Source organism: Clupea harengus, chromosome 9 (genome assembly GCF_900700415.2).
Source record: "Clupea harengus chromosome 9, Ch_v2.0.2, whole genome shotgun sequence".
Lineage (NCBI taxonomy): Eukaryota > Metazoa > Chordata > Actinopteri > Clupeiformes > Clupeidae > Clupea > Clupea harengus.
Genome location: NC_045160.1, coordinates 12,106,978 through 12,132,885, shown reverse-complemented (window position 1 = coordinate 12,132,885; position 25,908 = coordinate 12,106,978). Strand labels below are relative to the sequence as shown.

At 41.8% G+C, this 25,908-nt stretch overlaps 4 protein-coding genes and 1 long non-coding RNA gene across 12 annotated transcripts; 1 reads left to right on the top strand and 4 right to left on the bottom strand.

Moving 5' to 3' along the window:
- Nucleotides 1-5,169: 5,169 nt before the first annotated feature.
- dhrs13b.2 (dehydrogenase/reductase (SDR family) member 13b.2) lies at nt 5,170-8,581 on the bottom strand. The gene is made up of 8 exons (XM_012836186.3): nt 8,442-8,581; nt 8,029-8,214; nt 7,674-7,946; nt 7,222-7,551; nt 6,463-6,798; nt 6,128-6,220; nt 5,899-5,915; nt 5,170-5,596 (listed from the first exon to the last, which is right to left on the bottom strand). Exons 1-8 carry the CDS (start codon nt 8,485-8,487, stop codon nt 5,582-5,584), a joined length of 1,296 nt encoding a protein of 431 aa, XP_012691640.2. The 5' UTR covers nt 8,488-8,581; the 3' UTR covers nt 5,170-5,581.
- Nucleotides 8,582-8,716: 135 nt separating this feature from the next.
- gemin4 (gem (nuclear organelle) associated protein 4) lies at nt 8,717-12,551 on the top strand. The gene is made up of 2 exons (XM_012836195.3): nt 8,717-8,903; nt 9,195-12,551. Exons 1-2 carry the CDS (start codon nt 8,894-8,896, stop codon nt 12,332-12,334), a joined length of 3,150 nt encoding a protein of 1,049 aa, XP_012691649.2. The 5' UTR covers nt 8,717-8,893; the 3' UTR covers nt 12,335-12,551.
- On the bottom strand, nt 12,474-15,731 carry LOC105907816 (TLC domain containing 3A). Of its 7 annotated transcripts, none has more exons than XM_031573453.2 (6): nt 15,482-15,702; nt 15,236-15,335; nt 14,398-14,481; nt 13,897-14,113; nt 13,717-13,812; nt 12,474-13,507 (listed from the first exon to the last, which is right to left on the bottom strand). In XM_031573453.2, exons 1-6 carry the CDS (start codon nt 15,570-15,572, stop codon nt 13,220-13,222), a joined length of 876 nt encoding a protein of 291 aa, XP_031429313.1. In that variant the 5' UTR covers nt 15,573-15,702; the 3' UTR covers nt 12,474-13,219. The 7 variants fall into 7 exon arrangements, with proteins under 7 accessions (XP_031429313.1, XP_031429315.1, XP_031429314.1 ...); XM_031573455.1 differs by having other exon boundaries at nt 15,489-15,570; XM_031573454.2 differs by lacking the exon at nt 14,398-14,481 and having other exon boundaries at nt 15,482-15,731.
- A 2,680-nt stretch (nt 15,732-18,411) lies between these two features.
- LOC105907793 (tapasin-related protein-like) lies at nt 18,412-22,786 on the bottom strand. Of its 2 annotated transcripts, none has more exons than XM_031573451.2 (8): nt 22,581-22,786; nt 20,892-21,080; nt 20,537-20,809; nt 20,112-20,417; nt 19,434-19,769; nt 19,119-19,196; nt 18,976-18,992; nt 18,412-18,663 (listed from the first exon to the last, which is right to left on the bottom strand). In XM_031573451.2, exons 1-8 carry the CDS (start codon nt 22,693-22,695, stop codon nt 18,649-18,651), a joined length of 1,329 nt encoding a protein of 442 aa, XP_031429311.1. In that variant the 5' UTR covers nt 22,696-22,786; the 3' UTR covers nt 18,412-18,648. The 2 variants fall into 2 exon arrangements, with proteins under 2 accessions (XP_031429311.1, XP_031429312.2); XM_031573452.2 differs by having other exon boundaries at nt 21,320-22,673.
- A 762-nt stretch (nt 22,787-23,548) lies between these two features.
- Nucleotides 23,549-25,828, bottom strand: LOC116221826. Its single transcript, XR_004164298.2, has 2 exons — nt 24,296-25,828; nt 23,549-24,091 (listed from the first exon to the last, which is right to left on the bottom strand). It is a non-coding gene; the product is annotated as an uncharacterized LOC116221826 (long non-coding RNA).
- Nucleotides 25,829-25,908: the final 80 nt, after the last annotated feature.

Genomic DNA, 25,908 nt, shown 5'->3' with positions numbered 1-25,908 from the left:
TACCGAGCTCTCTTCTCAAGGATGGCAGAGGAATTACCCAACTGAATATGAGATCATCTTTCTGGATACGCAAGTCACTGAGTTGGGTAATCACTAATAAAAAAGACTGATGGACCGGTTTCTGAATTCAGTCAATGTTTCAACACGCTTGTCTACTTTCTTTCATCATCCATTATAGACTATCAAGGGCAAGGGACAAACAATGAGCGTAGAGATGATATGAGGGTATTTTCTTTCTTTTAAAAAAAATGGATCATTACAATCATGTGCAACCAGACTATGATATCACACATCTAAATGAATATATGCTATTCAATCTAAAAAAAATTATTTACCTGCATGTCTGTTCACCCTCATAAGTTTGTCCTTCAGAGTAATACCGGCTATCTCTGCTCTGGATATTTTGTTGTGCTTCGATGCAGTGCCATTTTGTGATGCAGGATTTTACTGGCAACCGCGATCTGCAAAATACATTTGAGAGTAAAGCCAGACGAGCCCATGAGGAAAAGAGAGCGTGTCGCGAGTAGAATTTAATGGAGAAAGCCGCAGACAGATTAACACAGGCAGACAGATAGAATAAGACAGGGGCGCCCGCAGGATCCTCGTTCATGCTACGTACACTCAAGAACGTTGTGCCACCACGGAGTGTGCCAAGCACAACCTAAGTGGCAGCAGCTCCTTCTCAGTAAACATAGAGAAACCATCTATTGACACAAACAGAAATGCCTGGAGCATGGGACAGTGTGACGAAAAATGCGCTGCGGAACAAGCCACGTTTGAAAAGAAATCAGTTGCTTGGAACATTATCTTATTATAGGCCTATAACTTAGCCTACTTTATGGTAGCTTAACGAACAGCCAAAACATGAGTTGGCTCTCAGTTTGCCATAGCTTTGAGTTAATAAACTCAGCCATATGTTTTTTGATAAACAAGTTTTCTTTCTATTTTAGATCACTTAGAGCACTGAAAGGACCAAGGGATAGCATCCACGGTTTTTTAAACGCATATTGAAAGAAGGAATAACCGTCAATCAGATAAATACTGAAGCAAATGTGTTTCTTGATGACTCAGCCTACCAATAAAAGATTGATTCTCCTGGTCAAACTCTCTGTATCGATTTCAAAGTCTTTATGAATGCGCCCATTAAAGCCAATCCTGTTATTAGAGCCAATGTCAGGGTCATACTGTTCCTTGGGTAGGCCTCTGTCTTTAAACTACTCAAGCAGCTCACTATGGTAACTCAGTAACGGCTAAGTTAGGCTCCACTGCATACTTGTTTTTTGTGTTAAAAAGTTCAATTAAATCACCTTGCTTTCTTTTTTGTATTATAAACATTTCAAAGTTATTTCACTTACTTTTATACTATTACATTTCACTCCGGCAAATTCCACTTCAAGTTCACCACAGCCTTCAATGTGCTGTAAATCAAAACAAAACTACCAGCCCGCTGTATGCATAGTCTACAGGTGGGTCGCCATTGGAACAATAGACACAAACTCAGAGGGGTCTCTCTGTGAGCTCTGAATGCATGGTAATGTGTAATGTGCGTGGGGACTGTGGTTTCATGAACCATGTTAAAAGCTGTCTGCCCTGATGACAGCTGATTGTGCAACACATCTGGCCTTGAAGTGGCCCTGATCCGGCACAGATGCTTGTCAGATCAGGGCCAGAACTTATCTGGGTCAGCTGGTGATGAGAGCTTGGGGAAAACACCCTGCTCCTGACCTTGAGTTTCTACTCTGCTTAAGTTACCCCAAACATTATCGAACATTAATCATAAAATGAACATCAACAGAGAATACCAAATTATGGAAATTACACAATCAGGAAACGCACCCGGAACACACAACCCCACTTGCATGCTACATTACGTTGTTTTTTTCCTTCTCTCATTTTGAAACTATAAGCTACAACACTTTTGATTGTGTGGGCCAGCTGTCAATCTGAGTGACACTGGCCCTCCCTGGCCCTTACGTGGCCTCACCTCACCCCAAGTGAGTGCACATAAAATACACACACATTTATAATGAGAAATCACTGAATATAGAAATGAAATGTAAGACGACTCCATTCTTCTATTCTCTTCTACCTCAGCCAGCAGAAAAGAATGGAAAACTTCAGATTTTTTCCCCAATACAAATTCAGGAAACATACAAATACATAGGCAGAGTAAACTGTCTAGGCCATATGACTGTTCTTTTCAAGACTACTATTCAGTAGACAAAAGTGTGTGTGATTGACCACCCATGACTCCTCTGGTCTGCGCCACAATATCTGCATACCTATGCTATGACGGTCTCTTCCAACCTACGATACTAACCTTACATCCAGTCACTGAATAATTGATTTTCCATGTAAAGAAGGTAAAATGATCCTGGCATCGGCAGGCTTGCAGGTAGGCTATGCTCTTGGGAACACGGCCAGGTTTGGGGCTGAAACAAAGCCATTCTGGTTGGCCTCACTTTCATTCACCTTTACCAGCTCTAGTTGGCATAACAGAGGGATCAGGGACTGTTTGTGTTTAACCTCCCATCTGTGATCAAATCCAGAGACACATGCTCCCCCCAGGGTATGGTGTGTCGACACAGGCCCTAGAAGACAAACTGACTACTGGACTTGAGGTGAAATGCTCCCAGGTCCTTTGGGCGTTTAACCCAGAACGTTTGAATAGCATTGATGCCAAACGCTTTGAAGTATTCAAACAACATTGGTAAGTGGTAAGTGGTGGGAACCGCACAAAGAACACCAATTCAGGTGGGAGGCACTGGGTCTTAATCCACACTTGTGTTTGTGGAATATTACTCACCCAGCCTTGAGCCTGTGGATCCCACTGCTGCTGTCGTCTCCCCAAAGCTGTTGTGTTTCCTACAGCCCTGACCCACATCTGACTCCTGACCCATCCGGCACGCCAGTTTCCACTGGGTTTCATCTCCCCACAGCCCTGGTCGGGGCATGAGACCCCTGCAGTGAACCCCACAAAGACCTTTCCCCAACATACTCGCATGAAATATTATCACACTGCAGACAGAAATATTTGACAAGAGGCACACATATCACAGGGCACACAACTGAACACCAGGTTGTAAAAGATATAAACAGATTTTCAAACAAATAAAGAACTATGTATGTAAAAGAATGCATGAGTAAGTAATATGGCGAGGGAGGGGACTGGAGGGAGGAGGGAGGTGGCTGAATACACTTAATGCCATTGGGGAACAGCTGTCATTCCTGAGTGAAGTGTTTATGGTGTATTTAAACACGCTAGGTCCGAGAATCATGGAAGATGGCACAGCGGGCATTGCATATATGATAAATTAGCCAGGAATATCTCAAAACTTTTGCAGATCCCATAATAAACCAAAGGCTTTGGGTTTCATCATAGAACATATTACAGACAAAGTACATGACAAATCGCTTCTACTTCTACTCGTCTCCCGACCCAACACAAACATATACAGTAGATGACACATTCAATTTCACATCAGTTCCTGAACAAACCAGAACAAACAACATTAAAGTGGTCTCCCCATCAAGAACAAATTAAGAATTAATTTCTCCCTTTTTATTTATTAGTTTACTTTGGCCACCAGCTTTCAAAAGCTAGAACTCTCTGGTAGACAGATACAATTAGAGAATGGGCCATTTGGCTGGCATTGTCTTCTGTATATGAGCATCTGATTAATTAATTCGAGCATTTACGATTCCTAATAGCATGAAGACATATTAGTTTGTCCAGTAAAAGCAATAACTATTGCATCTCTTTTAATACCAACTGGCTTTCATTAATGTGTTCTTGAATGTTGCAAGTAGTAATTCAATAAAAGAATGACTTAATTTCAGTGAACCAAACTTTCCAATAAAAACACACAGCATCATGTCTGTGCATCAGCTCTTCTTATGTGTTTTCTTAGTCAACTCTGCCTATATTCTCCCCATCATCTCTCTTCTCCTCTTACCTTTTCCCTCTCCTCTCAAAGATGCATTTTGCCCACATCTTCATCTACACGTCTCCAATACTGTCAATATCAGAAAACCTTTTTTAGGGATTTATATCTGATTTTAGAATACATATTTTAACATGCCTGCTTATCTCACTCCAACAAAATTATACACATATTCTGTGGCTTGACAGCTGTTATTTTGTTATGACTATACTGCCACCATGTGGTTACTCATAGTACTGCCAAGGTATTTAGACATACTGTTCATTGTCCTTACATTAGAGGTCAGCCTAATCAGGGGGAGTGTGAGAGCAGTGTGAAAGAAACACCTTCACAAAAACAGCCCCTGTAAAAACTCTGACTGGAACAGATTGCACACTGTCTGACACAAGACAAAATAATAGTAATTTAAATTGTGAGACCTTCTGCAGTACCATTTATAGAAAAGATAATTTGGGATTTCAGACAGGAGTCCTAAGGGAGAATTACAGAGATGCATCAGATAGGGAAGAGATACATCCTCAGGTGCAAACTTACAACAGAGGATACAGCAGAACATGATTTTAACAGGCAATGTTTTCAGATTAACCACTGTGTGTATCAATTAATTATCTATAGTGAGTGACACTGCAGGGGTGCAAACTCATCAGGGATGAAAAAGGTGACAACGATGCGAAACCCCTAGGAGGGTCCGGGGCATGCTTCCCGGGGAATATATTTTATATACAAGAACATTTTGCACATTTTAAAGCTCAATGCATGAATCTGGTGCACTTTGACAACAAAATGATGAGGCTAGATCTATGAAAAACTTTGTGCTGTTGTAAATAATTTTGTGCTCTGGTAACAGTTTCATCATAAACATTCCTGTGTTGAATGTTGCACGGGCACAGGCCAACCGACTTGTAATACACCTGTCTATTACGGCATCGAGGCAGCTACCTTCCATTTCGAACAGACCCGAAATAAAAAGCGTGCCTGTCATGGTGAAAAAAAATATTCATGACAGCTTGCGTTCGCAGATTACTTGGAGAACCCCCCCCCCCCCCCTAAAAATATTTGTATTGCAGATCTACACAAATCACACAAATGACTTATTTTGGATCAAAAACGGCGAATTTCGCCGAAAGGTGACGAGTTTGCACCCCTGCACTGATTGTAAAGATGCTTGAGTTATGCATTTACAAAAAAATCAGCTTGCATTAAAATGCTATTCCAAGAACATAGATTTGCCAAAATAGGAAAAGTCTTCAATCGTAAAATGCAAAAACATTTAAAATAAATAAATGCTATTTTAGAGTTTCTTACACACTTATACGTGTTTCTTCTTCAAGGCAAAGTACATTCATAATTAAGGAATCCCAATAGAACAAAATAGATCAAAAAATTTCCTGAAAGTTCAAATGATCTCAGAGTCTCCTTCACACAAGCCTTCCCTATCTCTTGAGATGAGTGCATCATAAACATTCAGACAATAAAGCCAGAAGCAGCAAATCTGAGATAACAGATGGAAACACGGGTAATTGCTGACTCGAATGGATCCTCCTCTGATGTAGCATACATGTCTGTGTCAGATCAGGACTAGTCCTGTTCTAGAGCTAGCAGGTATCTGCAGATGCAGGTATCTTCCTCTGGTGTGTTCAGTAAGGTTTGCTCTGTTCAGTAAACACATACAATGATCTTAGTTATATACAGACACTCTGTGCAATAATGGTTATTGTGTATATTTATGTCACTTTCTACACAGTCAATTTTTACCACTTCTATTGGTAGACTGCATAATATCACGTGTGCCACATAACAACAAGAATGCTTATTGAACAGTTGAAATAAAATGTTGAGAATATGCTTGTATAATCCCAATGTGTTGCTTTGTAGATGTGGGTCATAGCCATGGTCATACTGAGCCAGTCAAACTTCAGAGGTAGTTACGTAATTTTATGGAGACTGGTCTTACCTTAAGTGCTTCTCTATCTGAAATAGAAAAAGATTTAGGAATAACTTAATTAGTACAATGCCGAACACGACTATAATGGCAATATATAAATAAACTTAGATTGCACTAAAATTGAATTGAATTGAATTGAATTGAATTGAATTGAATTGAAAGCGTTTATTGTCATTGTATTTGCATTAAATCTGTCACAGAATAAATAAAAGTAAAAGAGGTGGCTGTGTTTATTTACCTGCAAGTATTTTGGAGCACAGCCAAGCCAGGATTACAACCACAACCAGAATAAGCCCAATAAGGAATATGTACCACATAACTAAATCTTCCTCTGCAATGTCAAGACACAAAAATACAACAGACATCACTAACTTTTCTATTTTCTTCACTGCTTACTGATACATGACTTTAATATTTAACATGCATATCAATATGGAATGAGACAGACACTGAGCAGGAAAGCCTTAATTTATTAAAGTCTTCCTGCTTTATGCTTTTTTTCTCATAGAAAAACAAGCCATGTAAAGCTGCACAATTTTACTCATCCTTAGACTGGACAGATAAGCGGCTTACCTGTGACACTGAGGGTAAAGCTCTTTCTGATGGGCACTCGTAGAGCGACGTGAGACACTCTGCATGTGTAGCGGTACCCAGAGTCCTGGAGGGTGGGCTGTAGCAGGAAGAATGCGGAGACGGAGTAGGTGCCATCCTGGTGGCGGCGGTGGCTGGAGTACATGACAACCTTCAGCACCTCGGGCATGCGGCTTGCTCCTGGCGACAGAGACTCCTTCAGCCACTCCATGTGCACGTCCAGGGGGTAGTAGCCTACCGACTCACACACCACCTTCTGCTCTCCACCCACAACCAGAGACACCTCAGAGCTCACACTGAGGGACACACGGGGAGGCTCTGAAAAAGAGAGGGTCATGGTGATCAGCAGATCGCCAGAATCATGAAGGACATGGTCACGGTTATTGGTTGCTCTTGAAGATATAAGGCTTCAGCTTCTGCCTATTTCATAAATGCCAGCCAAACAACACAAACTGAACGATTAAAGGATAGGTCCACAATTCTGGTAAAAGGTTGTTGAAATTTGAGCTCAACAGCCAATCAAATTACACTCATCCATGTGCTCCTGCAGCAACATGTTGATTGGCCGGAATCGTGCACAACTGTCTGAGCCATGAGAGTTTTTTTGGGCGCACATACTAGATGGACAGCTGGAGGAATGAGAATTTCACAGAAACAAAAAGTGTAATTGATTATAAACAAAGGACTGTACCTTTAATAACTCATTACATCTTTAGTTATGTCTTTGTCTTAGAGCCTCACCCATGATATGCAGGGAAATGTCCTGGGTGCCAAGGAGTGGAGGCACCTGCACAGAGCAGATGTAGGTGCCCTCACTGGTGTGCTTTGTCGAGGGGATCTTGAGAGAGGCGTCTCCCTTGGCGATGGCCTTCAGAGAGACCCCGCTGCCTTCAATCTGGCCCGAGCGGCTGGAGTAGGTGAAGAGCTTGGAGCGGTCACCTCTGCGCTGCAGGCGCCACTCCACAGTAAGGTGGGCTGACCTGTGGTCTACAGCGAACTCACAGTTCAGGGTCTGGTCGTTCAGCAGGCCGACCTCCACGGTGGGGGTGTTGCTCAACACAATCATTACAGCTGGCCACAAAAATAGACAAATGTTAAGAGAATTGTAGAGAACAGTATTGCGTTACCAGCAGCTATTAACATACTGTTTTCTATCCCGTCCATTATGCACATTGCAGTGACATTGAATGTACCTGTGGTGCTGACAGTGTCTCTATCTGTAACAGGAGTCCAGTGTTGAAAGTCTGGCTGCATAGCATTGGGATTACTGGGACTATGTCTGAGGAAAGTAGTGATCACAAAAAGGCCTTCTGCGTGGCGCAGTGTGCAGGCAAACCAGAGGTCCTGTTCCTGGGCTCCCATGCCAGGCCAGCGCATCTGAATTCCGCCCGTGCTGTACCTGCGGACCTCGCATTGAAGAGTGTCTACTCCACCTTTAACGTAGCGTCGCATGTCCACCTTAGATGCTGAGACCCACAGAGATATTTGTGTCAGTTGGCATAGCGTACCAATTCAGACTAGGTAACTGAATGTTGAATAGCCTCTCACCTGTGACAAGGAAGGTTATTAACTCCGAGTGCACAAGACTGTCTCCGAGCTGGCCGAACTGCAGCCCGGCATCTCGATGTATATATTTAGTTTCTCTGTGTCCTTCCTCGTTGAGCTCAACATGTTCGTCTATAAACTGACACGGTAGCCAAGGAACCTCATGTATAGACTGAGAGCTAACAGCAGCTGTAAAAATCAAATAAACAAATGAATACATTTATTTAAAAATGATCAGACTAATATCAAATCGAATAGTTTACCAATGAAATCCAACTTGACATTTAAACGACAACGATTTACACATCCATAAGCACTCATATGACGAGGAAGCTGCCGTGAGGAAATTATATTTAAGAGAATGAATGAGAACAAATCAATCATAAATAACCCACACAAAACCACATTTAGACTACCTGTGAAAAACAACACGGGAAGAAGACCACCAAACATCAAAACCATGGTGATTTGTAAAGTTAGCCTACTTCAAAATTGCACAAAGCAGCCATGAAATCATAACCTAGCTCACAAACTTTCGCTTTCACTTCAGCAGTGTTGTCTACTTCTGAAGGGAACCAACCAACCAACACATGTAGAAATGCACTACACAAAGTTCCCAGAGTGTGGCACTATACATTCAGGGTGAAACTTCTCGAAGGTTAGATTGTTCTCTTTACCGTAAGGTCAGACTCGTTCATTGTAAAGAATTCCTTCCGAATTTTTAAATCACGAAGTGTGAGAGTGCTGTGATGACAAGTCTAGTGTAGCTTCTTAGTTATTTAATGATTCTGGTTTTCGAAAGTTTACTTGCGTTTTTGATTGTTTGATTTTGATAAGATTAGAGTGGGCCCCACAATCACGCGCAGCTATGTTTCAAGGTAAAGTACATTTTAGCATCGTGCATCCACGCTGTGTAATTAGCCATTATTACAGGTTGGACAGCATTGCTGATGTCAGACCTTTGCTGTTATGTTGTTATGTAAAGCTTAGTTTGAGAACTAACGTAACAACTTTCTAGTTTTACATTTTGTGCTGTTAATAAATATGTTGGATATGATAGTAACCTATGAATTACGAGGAACTTCGTAATTGAACTTCAATCTAAATTGAAATCTAAAATTACACCAAGGTGACATTGTATGACAATTGAAATGTATTTCTGGTTTTAGAACCTTGGCTGAAGGGGGAGAAGGCTGCAGTGCTTCAGGGTGGATTCTTGCTGGCAGATAAACTCTGTCAGACAGGGTCACTGTCTGCTGTAAAGAAGGAAGAATGGAGCACAGTTGGCCGTCCAATAATTGATTCAATCGGAGAGCTCTATGGACAAGGACAAAGAGAGCATGAAGAGCAGGTCTGTTTGAGAAAGAGGATTCTCTGCACCATATGGAGCAAGCTTTTGGAGAAAGAGAGGGGAAAGAATGTAGAGACAAGTTGGAAGGAAAACGCCCTATTTTCAATCCTTAATCAACTCCCTGACATCAACCGCACAGTTCTGTTTGAGGTGATAAAGTCAATGGACTTCTACAAAATATATGTAGAGTTGCTTATGTGTCTACAACCAGCTGACTTGGGCTTAGAGGTTGAGCATCTTGTCCAGTATGTCACCATTGAAACCACTGCTGAGGATGCCCAGCTCCTGCTTGAGGTGTGGAGGGGGCTTTGGAGGGGCAACTGGGGAGGTACAGAGACCTTTGACCGCGTCTTTGTCGACCAGTTTACTGATGCTCCATCTCAGGCCCCAAAAAGAGCAAAGCTTGGCCCAGAAATAACCTCAGACAGAAGTGTGATGTTCCATCTCTTTCGCGCTGTGAGGCAAATCAAAGACGCCGTAAATTCATCGGATTTGTGCTGCTTCGCACTCTCCAACTGCCTTGACTCCATCTATACGTCATACCTATTAGACCAGCAGAAAGAACTCTCTGCTCGTGAGAAACTTGAGAGGCTTTCAGTGGAGGTTGCTCTCGCTAAAGAGCATAACACAACAGAGAGATTTGACCTAGTGAAGGTAATTAGCGAAGCACAGAAAGACCTCGCTGCTGTTGAGACTCCATCAAAGTTTAAGCCAGCTGGACTCACCTTTACAAAAGCAATGCAGACAGCACTTTGCCTTCTACACGTTTGGGAGGAGAGAGGATTGCTGAATGTGGCAGAGAAATGTAACCAGAGGAGTGTACTACTTCTGAGGAACAGCATCCATAGAATGCTTCAGTCATTAGATAAGTGTTCTGAGACCGAAGAAGAAGAGAGTGCAAATGAGCTCAAAAATGCGTTGAAAAAAATATCAGAGGGCATGCTACATAATGAACCAACAAAGTCTTCTTTTGAAATGGCCTCCATTGCTATGGCCATCATTGACCATCGCTTGCAGGGATTTCAGGAATTCCCCCAGTTATTTGTTGCTGAATTGAGCTGGTCTCTCGATGGAAATGAGTGGATCAGCTGTCTTGAGAGAAACAAAACTGTATTTAAACAAAGAGAACTTGTAATGAAGTTGGTTTCCACTCTCACTGCCAAATGCCAAACTGATGAGAGTGTCCAGAACTGCAGAAGACTCAAAGATGTTGTTGTTGACCTTTTCTGTGAACTACCGACATCAGACAAAAATGACACACTAGTTGAAATGATCAACCTTTCAAAAAAGGGTCTGCATGGGCATCTACCACAGGCTCTAACAGAGGGATTTAGTGAGGACCTTAATTTAGCATTCAACTGCATTATCCAGGGAGGAGCACAAAGCAACTCTGACTTGGCTGTGACTGCTATAGCCCGCGTTGCCTTTCAGAACCCTGAGGCCACTTTGCGTCACTGCTGCCACCTAGCTGTGATGAATCTGGGAGCTCACATCCATCTTAGCAAAATTCTAAAATGTCTCTCTGGGCTGGGCGCTCAGCCAAGCAATGAGGAGCGGATGAAGACGGGTGAAAGCTTGCTGTGCCGCTGTCTACAAGAGACCATGGAAGACAAACTGTCCTCTTCTAAGGAGCAGGAGCAGTTCCTCCAGTTCCTGGTCACCCTGATGGAGCCCTCTGGTGACACTGGGAGGAGCTTTGTTCCTCCTCAGGAAGCATTCCAGACCTTCATCTTGCCATACCTTTCCTCCCCATCATCACACCACTACAGCCTGGAACTGTGTTTAAGGCTACTTCATTCTGCATTGGTTCTGGAACCCCAAGATGGCTCCTCTCATTGGATAATGGACTGCTCCCCCTTTCCCCTTCTGTATTGTCTGTGTCAGTTATTGAGTGACAGTTGCAGGTGTTGGGAGGTGACCTCAGAAGATGTGCATGTGTCCATGGAGTCCAAAGAGGTTCTGACCTCCATTCTGAGCACCCTGGGTGAGGTCATCGGTAAGGAAGTTGCTGCAGCACCCAGTGTCTGGTCCAGAGCCCTGTTCTGGCTCTATAATAAAGTGGAGGCCTTAGACTGGACTGTGCGTTTTCATCTGAAAGCATTGTGGGGCGATCACTTTAAGAATGAGGTGCCAAGTTCACTACTGGAAGTGTGTGATTTGCCTGAACAGGAGTGGTCTGGCATGAAGCTGGCCCAGTATGGAGAAGGCACAGGACTGTTGGCATGGCTGGAGTGTTGTTGTCTTTCTGATGTGATTCAGAACATTATGCTGGAGTCCCTGTCTCTAGATATGCTTTCACCGGACACTGTCAGCATGTTTAGCAAAGGCTTCTTACTGGCCCTTTCACAGACCCTTCCGTGGTGTACTATGGGAGAGTGGGCCAGGCTCATACAAGCAGTGAAACACCTCCTCAACTCCGGGCGACTCCATGTGCCTTACTCTCTGGAGTATGCCGACTTCCTGCCTCTGCTGGATCTCCGGGCGTTTGCCAGCGAGCTGCGCCAGTCTGTGCTGCTGCTGCGATTGTTCCAGCTGCTCTGCGGCTCCAGCTGTGCTGACTGGCTCCCTCGTCCTGGCTGGTCCCATGTGGGGCGGCTGTACGCCAGCACCATTAGAGAGACGCTGGACTTATTAAAGGCCAAACTCCCACCCAGTGCCTCGCCCTCAGATGACCCGATGCCCGGTGGTGAGGTGGGTTGCCAGGAGGTGCTGTTTGTTCTGACGCAGCTGTTCTGCCACGTGATGCATGTGCATGTGATGATGCCAAGCCAGTCGGAGCCGCTGTTCCTGTGCGCACTGGAAATTCTGACGCTTTATGAGATGACCCTTGCGGTGCACCCCAAAAGCTGCACTTCTCTTGAGAGCGATAACACACGGCACTTTCTCAAAACCATCACTGACAACTTGGAAAGTGAACACATGAAATCTATTCTCCAACAGAAGATTGCACAGCTGTAATGCAATTATGTGAAATTTCTTTTTTTACTTTAGTGATTAATGTTTTTTTTTTGCATTCTACAGCAGATCCATACTTGTCAACATTGTCTGTGTACTGTGTACTTCAAGACAAGGACAAAGTTACTGAAGGCAAAATCTGTTTATAATTTAAGTAAAACTTTAATTATACAACTTGTTTAACAATTACAAAAATAAAGTCAAGAAAGAATCGTCTTAACACCATTTTCTATCTATTACATAATTTGTACGACAAAACTGAATTTGATCTATGTTGACTGACTAAAATTAGTCTTCACATATCTGAATTCACATATCAACATAAGAAATGTCAGCAAAGTTGCACTCCTCTGCAGGATACAAGACAATAATGGTGTGGGACAAAAATAAAATAAATAATTTTACAGCAACAGAAAGCACACAATTATACACACATATTTGAAAAGTCAGATCTGGTTGATGGGGACCTTTATACTTTGATCATTACCTTCCTCATGGACCACAAACACATAGTCTAAAGCTACAGATGACTAGAGGGGGTCAAGCTGTAATTTGCTGTGAGCAAGAGCATGAGTATGATCATTTTACTTGTGAATGTGAGGTAACAAACAGACTACGGTAACTCCTGTGGCCTCTGAAGATTGAGTTGTCAAATGTCAGGGTCAAATGACAACAAAAGTATTGAGGTCTCTTGCATAATTGCCTGATAAAAGATGTTCTGTATTTCCAAAGGCTTTGAAAGGACACTGATGCATAGTTGTAAAAATAACACATCAGAAGTGGCTATGAACATTTAACTCTGCCTCAACAATGCACATACAATGAAAACCTGATACATACCTGGTACAAAATACATGATGTTAGGGGGGAAAAGAGACAAATCGGGTGTCAGCTTGTTTTAGGAGACTGACCATCCCGTTTCTTGTGTTGCTGAAGGAAGAGACGGCGAGCCTTGCGGCATAACAGGGTGAACCAGTACAGCTGTGGTGCCAGTATGCAGAGGTTCCCAAGGTTGCAGTGCAAGGGAAGATGTAGGGCTACTTTGTAAAAAGCTACATTATAGTTACGACCGTAGACCCAGTACATGAAGGGGAAGAGTAATATTCTACATAGGAAAAAAGTCAGCAGGAGCATCAGACCATTGATTTTGTGCAGTGTAGAATCCTGTAATCCCATCTGCAAGCAAACAGAAAACATGTGAAAGCAGTTACTCTGGGAAATCTAGTTGAAATCTTTGTCTATTTCATGAGTTAAAGTAGTGCAACAATCAAGCCGGGAGGAAAACAAAATCAGCATGCAGTGACATACTATTACTGAGAGACCATGGCAACTTCCATGCTCCAAAATGAATCTGAAATTAGAAATGAAACTGAAATGACACCAACCTGAATAAGAACCCCTCCTGCTGATAGAAATGGTGTGCTAAGTTCTGTTATGAAGAAACAACCAATAAAGAAGTCTCCAAGGCCTCTCCGTAGGAACTGAAACAGTAGAAAAGTATTTTAGGATTGGTGGTTTTTTTTGCACAGAAAATACACACGATTATTCATTCCCCTATTACTGACCAGAGAAACGGGCATGAAGATAGTCAGCAGGGCCACGTGATGAAGGACGAACAGGAAGTCTTTGCAGAGGAACTTTGTGACTGTGTGAATTGAGTGGCCTTTGTACTCTGCATGCCCTTTATCCTTTTCTTTGAGGTAGTGAACCTGGTACATGGCATATATGTCGTAGGCCATATATGGAGCTCCAAACCATACGAAATCTGTTGCAAGCCAGTGCCTACAACAACAAATGTAGGAAATGCAGAATTCTGAAATGCAAAAACCATCACCATCTAGACTGAACGCACCACAACTAGCTGATTACCACCCAAAATGAAGTGGTGCATTGACTAATACCGATAACTGGAACATCAGGGCTACAATTTTAAACTAAAGATGCTGGGGATTTTCAGTGCTTCAGGAAAGGATCTTTTGAAAAAAAAAGACCCCTTTTCTATGCACGCTGTAACCTGACAGAATCGATTATGGTTTTGGAACGGAATCAATAACTCTCTCTCTCACCTGTCAGTCATGATGTCACTACAGGAAGCAACAATTAAAACACCTGCCGTGGAAGCCATAATTGCATGTATGGCGGAAACCATCCTTTGGTAAGACATGTTTTGGACGAAATGCATTGTTATTAACAAACAAAACAACGTAGCCAACACTCAAATCAAATAGCTAACCGTGTCTATTCCTGCTTACACACGTCTAACAAAGCAGTTACTGTGACAGCAAACGAGAAGTTATATAGACAAAATATATCAAGGTCACTGTTGTCTACAATGAGTTCCACAATCGAGTTTGTCCTTAACAATTAGGGTAGACTGAGTACAGTTGAGACATGTGTACAGTTGATACACCCGACATAACTTGCATGCGCAGCAATCCTGAGACGTGATTTTTAGTTTGCACATGCATACTAATGTCCTCTTTGATCCCGGGAAATTTGAGCACCTAACCCATCTCCCGTACTGAGATATCGGCGAAAGTATTTTTTACCTAGTTAAGATTTGGTTTTATCATGTCCCTTCTACAATGAATATGTTATTAACCATACGTCATCAACAAACGCAACTTGCATCATTGCAAACGTTATTCTGTGCACTATAAATCTAAATATTCCATGCTATCATGTCATGCAAGGTCATTGCATTATCTAGCGAAAAGCGTGAGGTGGTCAGCGGAGTACGGTTGAGACACACTGTCTGTACAGTTGAGTTGATACAGCTTGATTGTGATAGCCTATGCTACCTCATAGTAGAAAGTAGCTTGGTCAGTCACCATCAATGGGTTTAAATTGGTGTCTCAATTGTACAATAGACTTTAGATAACAATAAGTGCATGGAAGCATTACCGTTCACTGACCAAAGCCCCATCCGCGTCTTTCCAGTTTTTGAAACGAGTTTTAAAGATGTGTTTAAAAGTGAAGAAAAGTCCAGGGAAAAACACACACCCTGACACAAATATTTTCAGCATCGTTAAACTTTCAGTTTTCAGTTGGAAAAAGCACAATGGCGTGGCAAAATTCGAGTTGGCTACATAGCATGAAGGTTCTCATAAACTAAGAGAGTTTGACATAAATTAATATCTCATTCGCTACCATTTACTTGTGAGATTAAAAGGCGGAAATCAGATGTAGATAGTCCGGGAGGCAGTAGCAATTTCGTCCTTAAATGACCCCAGCAGCACATTTCCGTGTTAAAACAGGTCCAGGCAATCCAGAAAAGTCAATGCCCTTTTACCCGCACTATTTTTGCGTTCAACATGATAGGTAGATTTGATACAACCAGCATGGGAGTGTCTTTCTTAAAGCCCCATTACGCATTTTGCTACTGAGCTCACCCTGAAGTTGCAGAGTGTACCTCACTTTTACACCACTAGTCCAGGCAAAGTAGCGTTTTACGACCGACTAATTGTAAAATTATTTTTTTCAGCATAGATCATTTCTATGAGGTGTCCAGAACAACATACTAAAAGTCCTAAGAAATCCTAGTTTAAGGAAATATGTTTAATTCTCATCAATCTGAGATCTGTGCCAATAATGCATGGCAAAAATACACCTCAAAAATGTAATTTTTTCCTTTACTCCTATCAAAATAAAACTTTACACAATGAAAGTACCCATGAAAAGTAATTTTTTTTGTATTACAAGTTTCTTTATTCAATAAGTGTGCTCACGTACATATTCAAATTAATTTCAAGAGAAACTTGTAATACAAAAAAACGTACTTTTCATGTATACTTTTACTATGTTAAGTTTTATTGTGGTAGGAGTAAAGGAAAAAATTAAGCCTAGGGTGTATTTTGGGCATATTCGATTAGTGTGTAGCTCATTTGCATATTAAAATTCATTTTTAAAGAAACTTGTAATACAAAAAAATTTAACTCAGAATTAAACTTGTAATACAAAAAAATTAAACTCAGAATTAAACATATTTCCTTAAACTAGGATTTCTTAGGACTTTTAGTATGTTGTTCTGGACACCTCATAGAAATGATCTATGCTGAAAAAAATTATTTTACAATTAATTCTATTTTTGGCTCCAAAATGGGTTACTTTGCCTGGCCTACACTGTCCTAAATACAAATAGCGCTTGGAGACCCCCTAATAGACAGTGTACACGTGTATTTGTTGACAAGCTGAAGGAAACGGAACTGGAAAAGACAAAGGCAGATGCCAAAGAAGCATGTGGACTGACAAGGTGGAGTAATATCACTTTAAAATTATTGTGACATTGGAGATGAACGCTAACATAGCCAAAGAAAACACAAAAAAGATTGACACATTTTAGTTTTGCTGAAATACTGCTTACATTTTCATATACATTGTTTTCTAAGCGTTTGTTTGTGGAGTATGTGTAATATGTAATACCATTCAGTAGACAAGAGTGTGTGTGATTGACCACCCATGACTCCTCTGGTCTGCACCACAATATCTGCATACCTATGCTATGACGGTCTCTTTCCACTTATGATAGTAGCCTTACATCCAGTCACTAAATAATAGATTTTCCATGTAAAGAAGGTGAAATGATCCTGGCATCGGCAGGCTTGCAGGTAGGCTATGCTCTTGGGAACACGGGCAGGTTTGGGGCTGAAACAAAGCCATTCTGGTTGGCCTCACTTTCATTCACCTTTACCAGTTCTAGTTGGCATAACAGAGGGATCAGGGACTGTTTGTGTTTAAACTCCCATCTGTGATCAAATCCAGAGACACATGCTCCCCCCCAGGGTATGGTGTGTCGACGCAGGCCCAAGAAGACAAACTGACTACTGGACTTGAGGGGAAATGCTCCCAGGTCCTTTGGGCGTTTAACCCAGAAGGTTTGTACAGCATTCATGCAAAACTCTTTGAAATATTCAAAAAACATTGGTAAGTGGTAAGTGGGTGGAACCGCACAAAGAACACCAATTCAGGTGGGAGGCACTGGGTCTTAATCCACACTTGTGTTTGTGGAATATTACCTACCCAGCCTTGAGCCTGTGGATCCCACTGCTGCTGTCATCTCCCCAAAGCTGTTGTGTTTCCCTGACCCACATCTGACTCCTGACCCATCCGGCACGCCAGTTTCCACTGGGTTTCTCTCGCAACATCTCCCCACAGCCCTGGTCTGAGACCCATGAGCAGGACATTGAAGTGGCCTCCCCATCAGGAACAAATTAAGAATTGATTTCTCACTTCTCATTTATTAGTTAAGTTTGGCCACCAGCTTTCATAAGCTAGTACATGTTTGTAAAATAAAATGCAAAAACATTTAAAATATTTACTCTCACACTTCACACAGGCACACATATCACATGGTACACAACTGGACACCAGGTTGTAAAAAATATAAACAGATTTTCAAACAAATAAAGAACTATGTATGTAAAATAAATAATGCATGGATAAGGAATATCGTGAGGGAGGGGACTGGAGGGAGGAGGAAGGTGGCTGAATACACTCAGTGCCATTGGAAAACCGTTGTCATTCCTGAGTGAAGTGTTTATGGTGTATTTAAATACACCAGGAATGAGAATCATAGAAGATGGCACAGAGGGCGTTGCGGGCACCACAGATGACAAATTAGCCAGGAATATCTCAAAACTTTAGCAGACCCCATAATAAGTCAAAGCTTTTGGGTTTCATCATAGATAATGTTGTTACAGACAAAGTACATGACAAATCACTTCTACTTCAGCTCCAGTCCCCCTCCCCCCACACGAATTTCACAACAGTTCCTGAACAAAGCAGAACATTAAAGTGGCCTCCCATCAGGAATTGATTTCTCACACATTTATTAGTTTAGTTTGGCCACCAGCTTTCATAAGCTAGTACATTTTTGTAAAATAAAATGAAAAAAGCAAATCTGAGAATTCAGATGGAAACACAGGTATTTGCTGACTTAGAAATTGAGTCATTTAGCAGACGCTTTTATCCAAAGCAACGTACAAAGGAGAAAATAATCAAGCTACGAGCAATAGAGACCTAGCGTAACAATAAATACTACTTTACATAAGGAATAAAAAGTGCAGGAATGTAACTACTGTAAGTGCGAGTTAAGTACTAGTTAGAGGAGATAGAATTAGAGGAAAGATAAGGAGAGGTAGAGGAAGGAAGAGGAAGGGAGAGGAAGTGCAAGTTAGGAAGAGTTGGGTCTTGGGTTGGGTGGTAGAACTTGAATAGATCCTCCTCTGATGTAGCATACATGTCTGTGTCAGATCAGGACTAGTCCTGTTCTAGAGCTAGCAGGTATCTGCAGATGCAGGTATCTTCCTCTGGTGTGTTCAATAAGGTTTGCTCTGTTCAGTAAACATATACAATGATCTTAGTTTTATACAGACACTCTGTGCAACAACGGTTATTGTGTATATTTATGATACTATGTTATGTTCTATACAGTCAATTTTTACCACTTCTATAGGTAGACTGCATAATATCACGTGTGCCACATAACAACAAGAATGCTTATTGAACAGTTGAAATGAAATGTTGAGAATATGCTTGTATAATCCCAATGTGTTGCTTTGTAGATGTGGGTCATAGCCATGGTCATACTGAGCCATAGTCAAACTTCAGAGGTAGTTACATTCTTGTGAGGAGACTGGTCTTACCTTACGTGCTTGTCTTTCTGAAATAGAAAAAGATTTAAGATTAACTTACTTAATTAGTACAATGCTGAACACGGCTGTAATGGCAAAATGTAAATAAACTCACAGAATAAATATAAGTAAAAGAGGTCGCTGTGTTTACTTACCTGCAAGTATTTTGAAGCACAGCAAAGCCAGCATAAGCAGCCCAATAAGGAATATGTACCACATAACTGAATATTCCTCTGCAATGACAAGATACAAAAATACAACAAACATCACTAACTTTTCTATTTTCTTCACTGGTTACTTGGTTACTGATACATGACTTTAATATTTAACATGCATATCAATATGGAATGAGATAGACACTGAGCAGGAAAGCTATTATTACTAAATGATATTAAAGTCTCATAGAAAAACAAGCCATGTAGAGCTGCACAATTTTACTCATCCTTAGACTGGACAGATACGCGGCTTACCTGTGACACTGAGGGTAAAGCTCTTTCTGATGGGCACTCGTAGAGCGACGTGAGACACTCTGCATGTGTAGCGGTACCCAGAGTCCTGGAGGGTGGGCTGTAGCAGGAAGAATGCGGAGACGGAGTAGGTGCCATCCTGGTGGCGGCGGTGGCTGGAGTACATGTCAACCTTTAGCACCTCGGGCATGCGGCTTGCTCCTGGCGACAGAGACTTCTTCAGCCACTCCATGTGCACGTCCAGGGGGTAGTAGCCTACCGCCTCACACACCACCTTCTGCTCTCCACCCACAACCAGAGACACCTCAGAGCTCACACTGAGGGACACACGGGGAGGCTCTGAAAAAGAGAGGGTCATGGTGATCAGCAGATCTACAGAATCATGAAGGACATGGTCACGGTTATTGGTTGCTCTTAAAGATATAAGGCTGCCTATTTCATAAATGCCACCCAAACAACACAAAACGGAACCATTAAACACCGAAAGGTTGTTGAAATTTGAGCTCAACAGCCTATCAAACTACATTCATCCCTGTGATGCTGAAGCAACATGTTGTTTTTTTTTTGGGGCGCACACACTTGGACAGCTAGAGGAATGAGAATTTCACATTGATTTTAAAGGACTGTACCTTTAATAACTCATTACATCTTTAAAGTCATGTCTTTGTCTTAGAGCCTCACCCATGATATGCAGGGCAATTTCCTGGCTGCCATAGAGTGGAGGCACGTGCACAACACACATGTAGGTGCCCTCACTGGTGAGCTTTGTTGAGTTGATCTTGAGAGACGCGTCACCCCTGGTGATGGCCTTCATAGAGACCCCGCTGTCGTAGGTGAAGAGCTTGGAGCGGTCACCTATGCGCTGCAGGTGCCACTCCACAGTAAGGCCGGGTGACTTGTGGTCTAGAGCAAACTCACAGTTCAGGGTCTGCTCTTTCAGCAGCCCAATCTCCACAGAGGGGGTGTTGCTCAACACCATCATTACAGCTGTCCACAAAAATAAAGAAATGTGAAGAGAAGGAGAAACAGTTTAGTGTTACCAGCAGCTATTAACATACTGTTTTCTATCCTGTCCATTATGCACATTACAGTGACTCTGACTGTACCTGTGGTGCTGACAGTGTCTCTATCTGTAACAGGAGTCCAGTGTTGAAAGTCTGGCTGAAGAGCATTGGGATTACTGGGACTATGTCTGAGGAAAGTAGTGATCACAAAAAGGCCTTCTGCATGGCGCAGTGTGCAGGCAAACCAGAGGTCCTGTTCCTGGGCTCCCATGCCAGGCCAGCGCTTCTGAAACCCGCCCGTGCTGTACCTGCGGACCTCGCATTGAATAGTGTCCACTTCGTCTTTAACGTAGCGTCGCATGTCCACCTTAGATGCTAAGACCCACAGAATGATTTGTGTCAGTTGGCATAGCGTACGCATTCAGACGAGGTAACTGAATGTAGAATAGCCTCTCACCTGTGACAAGGAAGGTTATTAATTCTGGGTGCACAAGACTGTCTCCGAGCTGGCCGAACTGCAGCCCGGCATCTCGATGTATATATTTTGTTTCCATTTGTCCTTTCTCGTTGCGCACAGCATGTTCGTCTATAAACTGACATGGTTGCCAACGAACCCCGTGTATAGACTGCAAGCTACAGCTTACAGCTGTAAAGTCAAATAAATGAATTAATAAATGAAAAAAAACATCGGACATAGCCTAATATGAAATCGAATAATCTACCAATCAAATCCAACTTGACGTTTGAATTAAACAACGATTTACACGTACGCCTAAATTATAAAGCAATCATATGACCAGAAAGCTACCATGAGGAAATTATATTTAAGAATGAATGAGCACAAATCAATCATAAATAACCCACACACAACCACATATAGGTTACCTGTGAAAAACAACACGGGAAGAAGACCATTAAACATCAAAACCATTGGGGATTTTAAGTTAGTCTACTTCAACACTGCACAAAGCAGCCAGGAAATCATAACCTAGGTCACAAACTTTCGCTTTCACTTCAGCCGTGTTGTTTACTTCTGAGGGGAAACTAACCAACCAACACATGTAGAAATGCACTACACCAAGTTCCAATGTATGTATTGTGGCACTATACATTCAAGGTGAAACTTCTTGAAGGTTAGATTGTTCTCTTTACCGCAAGGTCAGACTCGTTCGTTGTAGAGAATTCCTTCCGAATTTTAAGTGTGAGAGTGCTGTTTATAACAACTCTTATGTAACTTCTTAGTTATTTAATTATTCTGGTTTTCGAAAGTTTATTTGCGTTTTTGATTGTTTGATTTTGATCAGATTAGAGTGGGCCCCACAATCACGCGCGGCTACACTATATGGACAAAAGTTAATGTTCTATCCACACTGGTGATTATACTGATGGTTAATAATTATTAAACTTAAATACAGGCTCAAGGCCCACATGGAAGATGCACAATACATACAGTATAATCAATACATTACATATAAATACATAAATACATACAATCATAAATACATATAAATATACAAGGAAAGAAGGGCTAAAAAAGGCACTCATGCCAGTGTTCCCAGATCTTAGATGTGTACTTGACAGAGCTGCGGTCTGTCATCAGATCAATTATAAAATTTGTAGAGCAGTCCAGCCGACTCATAAACTTAAAAGGAAGGTTCCTCAGCAAGGCCATGAAGGTGGTTAGACCCATATTACAGAACAGCTGACTGGCTCTAGTACTCCTGGGTTTCTTTCTATCCTAAGACAGTCATTATAGGCTACTTTCAATTTACGCAAGCTCTCCTTCTTGTAATTCACCCAGAGTGGAGCTGTATAGAGAGCGGTGCAGTAGGCTCTAAGCAAATACATTTTAACATCATATGTGCAGTGGTGGAATTTCTAACCAACATGTTAGCTTGGACATAGAGAAATCTCCTCTGTCTGAACATGTCGGCATCATCCTCCAACGTGTCTGTGATAATGTGCCCTAAGTATTTGGTACTATTGGACACCCCTAGAGTTTGCCCAGAAAGATGAAAGGCAGGGAACTTAATATCCATGTCCTCCTTAGTTCTACAGACCATTACCACGCTCTTCTTGGCATTATATTTAACATCAAAATCGACCCCATAATTAGTGCAGATGTTAAGCAGCTGTTGAAACCCACCTGTACTCGGGGATAGTAAAGCTAGGTCGTCTGCATACATAAAGTGGTTGACCAGGGAATCACCTATCATATAACCTGTACTGCATCCCCCCAGCTGCCTGGAAAGGTCGTCCATGTAGATATTGAAAAGGGCTGGGGATAATATACGCTAGTAATACACACACAGGTTACTACACATTGGTTATTGAGTTTTTCATTCACATATTTTCCACATTCCATATTTGAGACAGGACTGAGGTCAATGACCAATGACTTTGGGCATCTGGAAAAACTACAAATCTCTGTGAGACAGGGATGACACCAATAAGGTGAAAGGCTATGTTGCATTCTTTCATAAATAACATTGGCAGGGATGTTTATGATGAAGACTAGCGAGTTGACAACTTCCCTAACACATCTAAACATTAAGCAAGCCAGCTAATAAGTTATTACTGACTAGTCCAACTGAAAAAAGGCCAGCTCAGCATCTGACTTGCATCCTTTTGTAACTTTTAGCACTTGCCAATGAGTAAAATGATGTCCATACAGAGAACACTGCACTAGCTTGCCCAAAGTTACATAGTGCAATACCAGGCATGTTGTGGCAGTGGTACAGAAGCCATTTTCCGTATTACAAGTCAGTGTACCACCAAAATGATTTGAAGCTGTTGTTTTGAAGGCAAAATTGTTACATAATGTCGCTTTAACACATAGCAAAGACCAGAGCAAAAGAAGAAGTGACATTCGGCAAAATAGTAAGCTATGACCTTAATTTAAAAAGAATTAGAGGCAGTTCATTGTCTAATGTTGGTACAAGTCTTGCATGTTCATGTGTCGCCATCGTTCGTTATTTATCATTTCTATAGAATATGACGCATCCGTAGGCCTATCACGCCCCCTCCAATGAGATCGCACTCCATCAGGAATATTAAGAATGTGGCGTGGTATAACATGTGCAGTCGGATAAATAGATGTCTGCAGAGTGTGACTGAGCTGCAGCAGGTGGCTGACTTGAGAGCAGTCACATGCGGTTTTATTACTGATGACATGATATCTGTTGTTGCATTTGCGTAGGACCCACTGTAGAGGCTCCCCCATTTGTTCGATGTGTTTCTCAATGCTTTTGCCCCGTAACAGATCACCCCACGTAAAGACCACAATGGTATGGGGCCACGTACTGTCACCTAAGAGATCGACGTGTTCTTCCACAGCACGCCTGTCTTTCTTCTTAAATGAATCAACAGGAATGATCAACAGGTAGGTCCGCAAGCCATAAGAAGTGAGGCGAGCACTACGCAAAATCTCCTGTTTCACTTGCTCAGAATTGGCAAGACCCAAGAGACTCCAACCAGGAGTGTCTACAATACCCAAGCGGTGCTCGTCTACTAAACCGAGTACTTTTTCCGCCATTGTTGTTTTTTTCCCTGTTTCAAATTCCTCTCTTCCAAGGATGGTGTTTCCCGTTGAACTCTTTCCGGACTTTCTTCTTCCCAAAAGCACAATGAACGAAATTGAACCGGAGTGGTGTCCAGCTGAGGAACAAATGAGAAACGCCACAATAGTAGTTCCATATATTCACCAAAACAAACAATTCCTTTACTTGTTCGAATTTCAATTGATTTTACTCAACCTCAGGGACAGCATATCCATTCAAATGTAAACACTGTACGGAGAGGTTCAACACACCTATACACAGACTACTCATGTCCCCATAAGGAGTTGGTCTTTAAACTTACCTAGAGTAGAAGCCATTTTTAACTCGATTTTACGGTCTTACTTGATTGATGATATAAGTTAAAGTATGAGTTCATAAGAGACCATACACGTTGTTCAGACGTGACCATGGGAAGTGCGCACCAACCCAGTCATATTTCTGACTACATGAATAACCAATGGGTAGTGAACTGGGCTATATCTTGGGAGACTGGCTGATAAAGTAAAAGGTGTGTGTAACTGTGTTGTGACCTAACGAACTGTTGACGAATAGCCATAAATCGATTCCTGAGAAACTGACGTTTTGTTTATATAGAAGGGTGGTGGTCACAGTTCAGCCTTTAACTATACAATCTATGAGACAGTTTCACAATAAAGTAATGAAGTGCAGGGAAATACCAGCGTCTGTCTGACATTTATAACCCTGAGCTAGATCAAAGTCAAAGACGTGTTGCATGTCCAATGTTTTATGAGGAAGACAAACATGTTTATATGTATAAGTTTTATTTAATATTTTTGACTGCAACTGTTAAAAAGTGTGCGACTTATATCACATTATCAGCTGTAAGCATAAATACCCTTTCTTTTTAAAAACCATTTAAATTAACTGAAAACAGTAGGGGGTCATTTTCAGCACCACTGTATAGTACATTCTCTATATTGCATCATATATAAAAATATACAGATAGTGTTTTTTTTTTCTCCAAACATTCTTTCCATGTTGTTCAATGGCATGAAATCAAGGACAACCCAGTCCATACTGTCAAGACTATTATTATTATTAATATTATTATTGTTTGGAAGTGGATTGTCCTTTCCTTCACAGCATTTCAAAAAAGATCAGTAGCAGCCACACTGACATGAAAAAAAGAAAAGAAAATGAAAAACAAAAAGAATAACACTTTACAAGGTGTCCTCCAAGCATCCACCTGACTCTGTACCATGTGACCTGTTCCCTCTTGCCCTCAAGAGAGAGGATATGGAGCAAAGGTGGACAAAATAGGAGCAAAGGAGTGGTGGGGCTTCCGGACATTATGCACATATACAAGTGTACATAAGAAAAGCAGATATGGTAGTGAGGAGGATAGGAGGATAAATACAGGAGTGTATACAAGAGAAAAACTGTCAGTAATTTTGTAACACCTGGAGAGGAAGTCTATTGCTCAGAGGGCGCAATCTTTCCCTACTTCCATTCAGGAGCTTGGTAACAGTTCCATCTTCCAGCAGTGGAGAAGAGTGGAGGGGGTACAAACGCTTTAAAAAATCAACAACAAAAAATTCAAAAACAAAAAAATAAAACTTCAAAAGTGAAAGTCTTTAATATTGAGGCGATCTCGAATAAGAACAAGGCGCAGTCGGGATGAGAGTGCTGTTGCAGTGCATAGAGGGGGGGGCTCTGAGAAGGAGCCTCCTGGGGGGTTACTGCCTGAAGATGACCCCGTGTGCTACCCTCAAACAACACACACACACACACATACACACACACTTTCACTCTCTTCAACACATACACACACACACACAAACACAAGCACATGAGCATACACACACAGACACACCTACACACACACGTTCACTCTCTTCAACACACACACACACACACACACAAGCACATGAGCATACACACACACATATACAA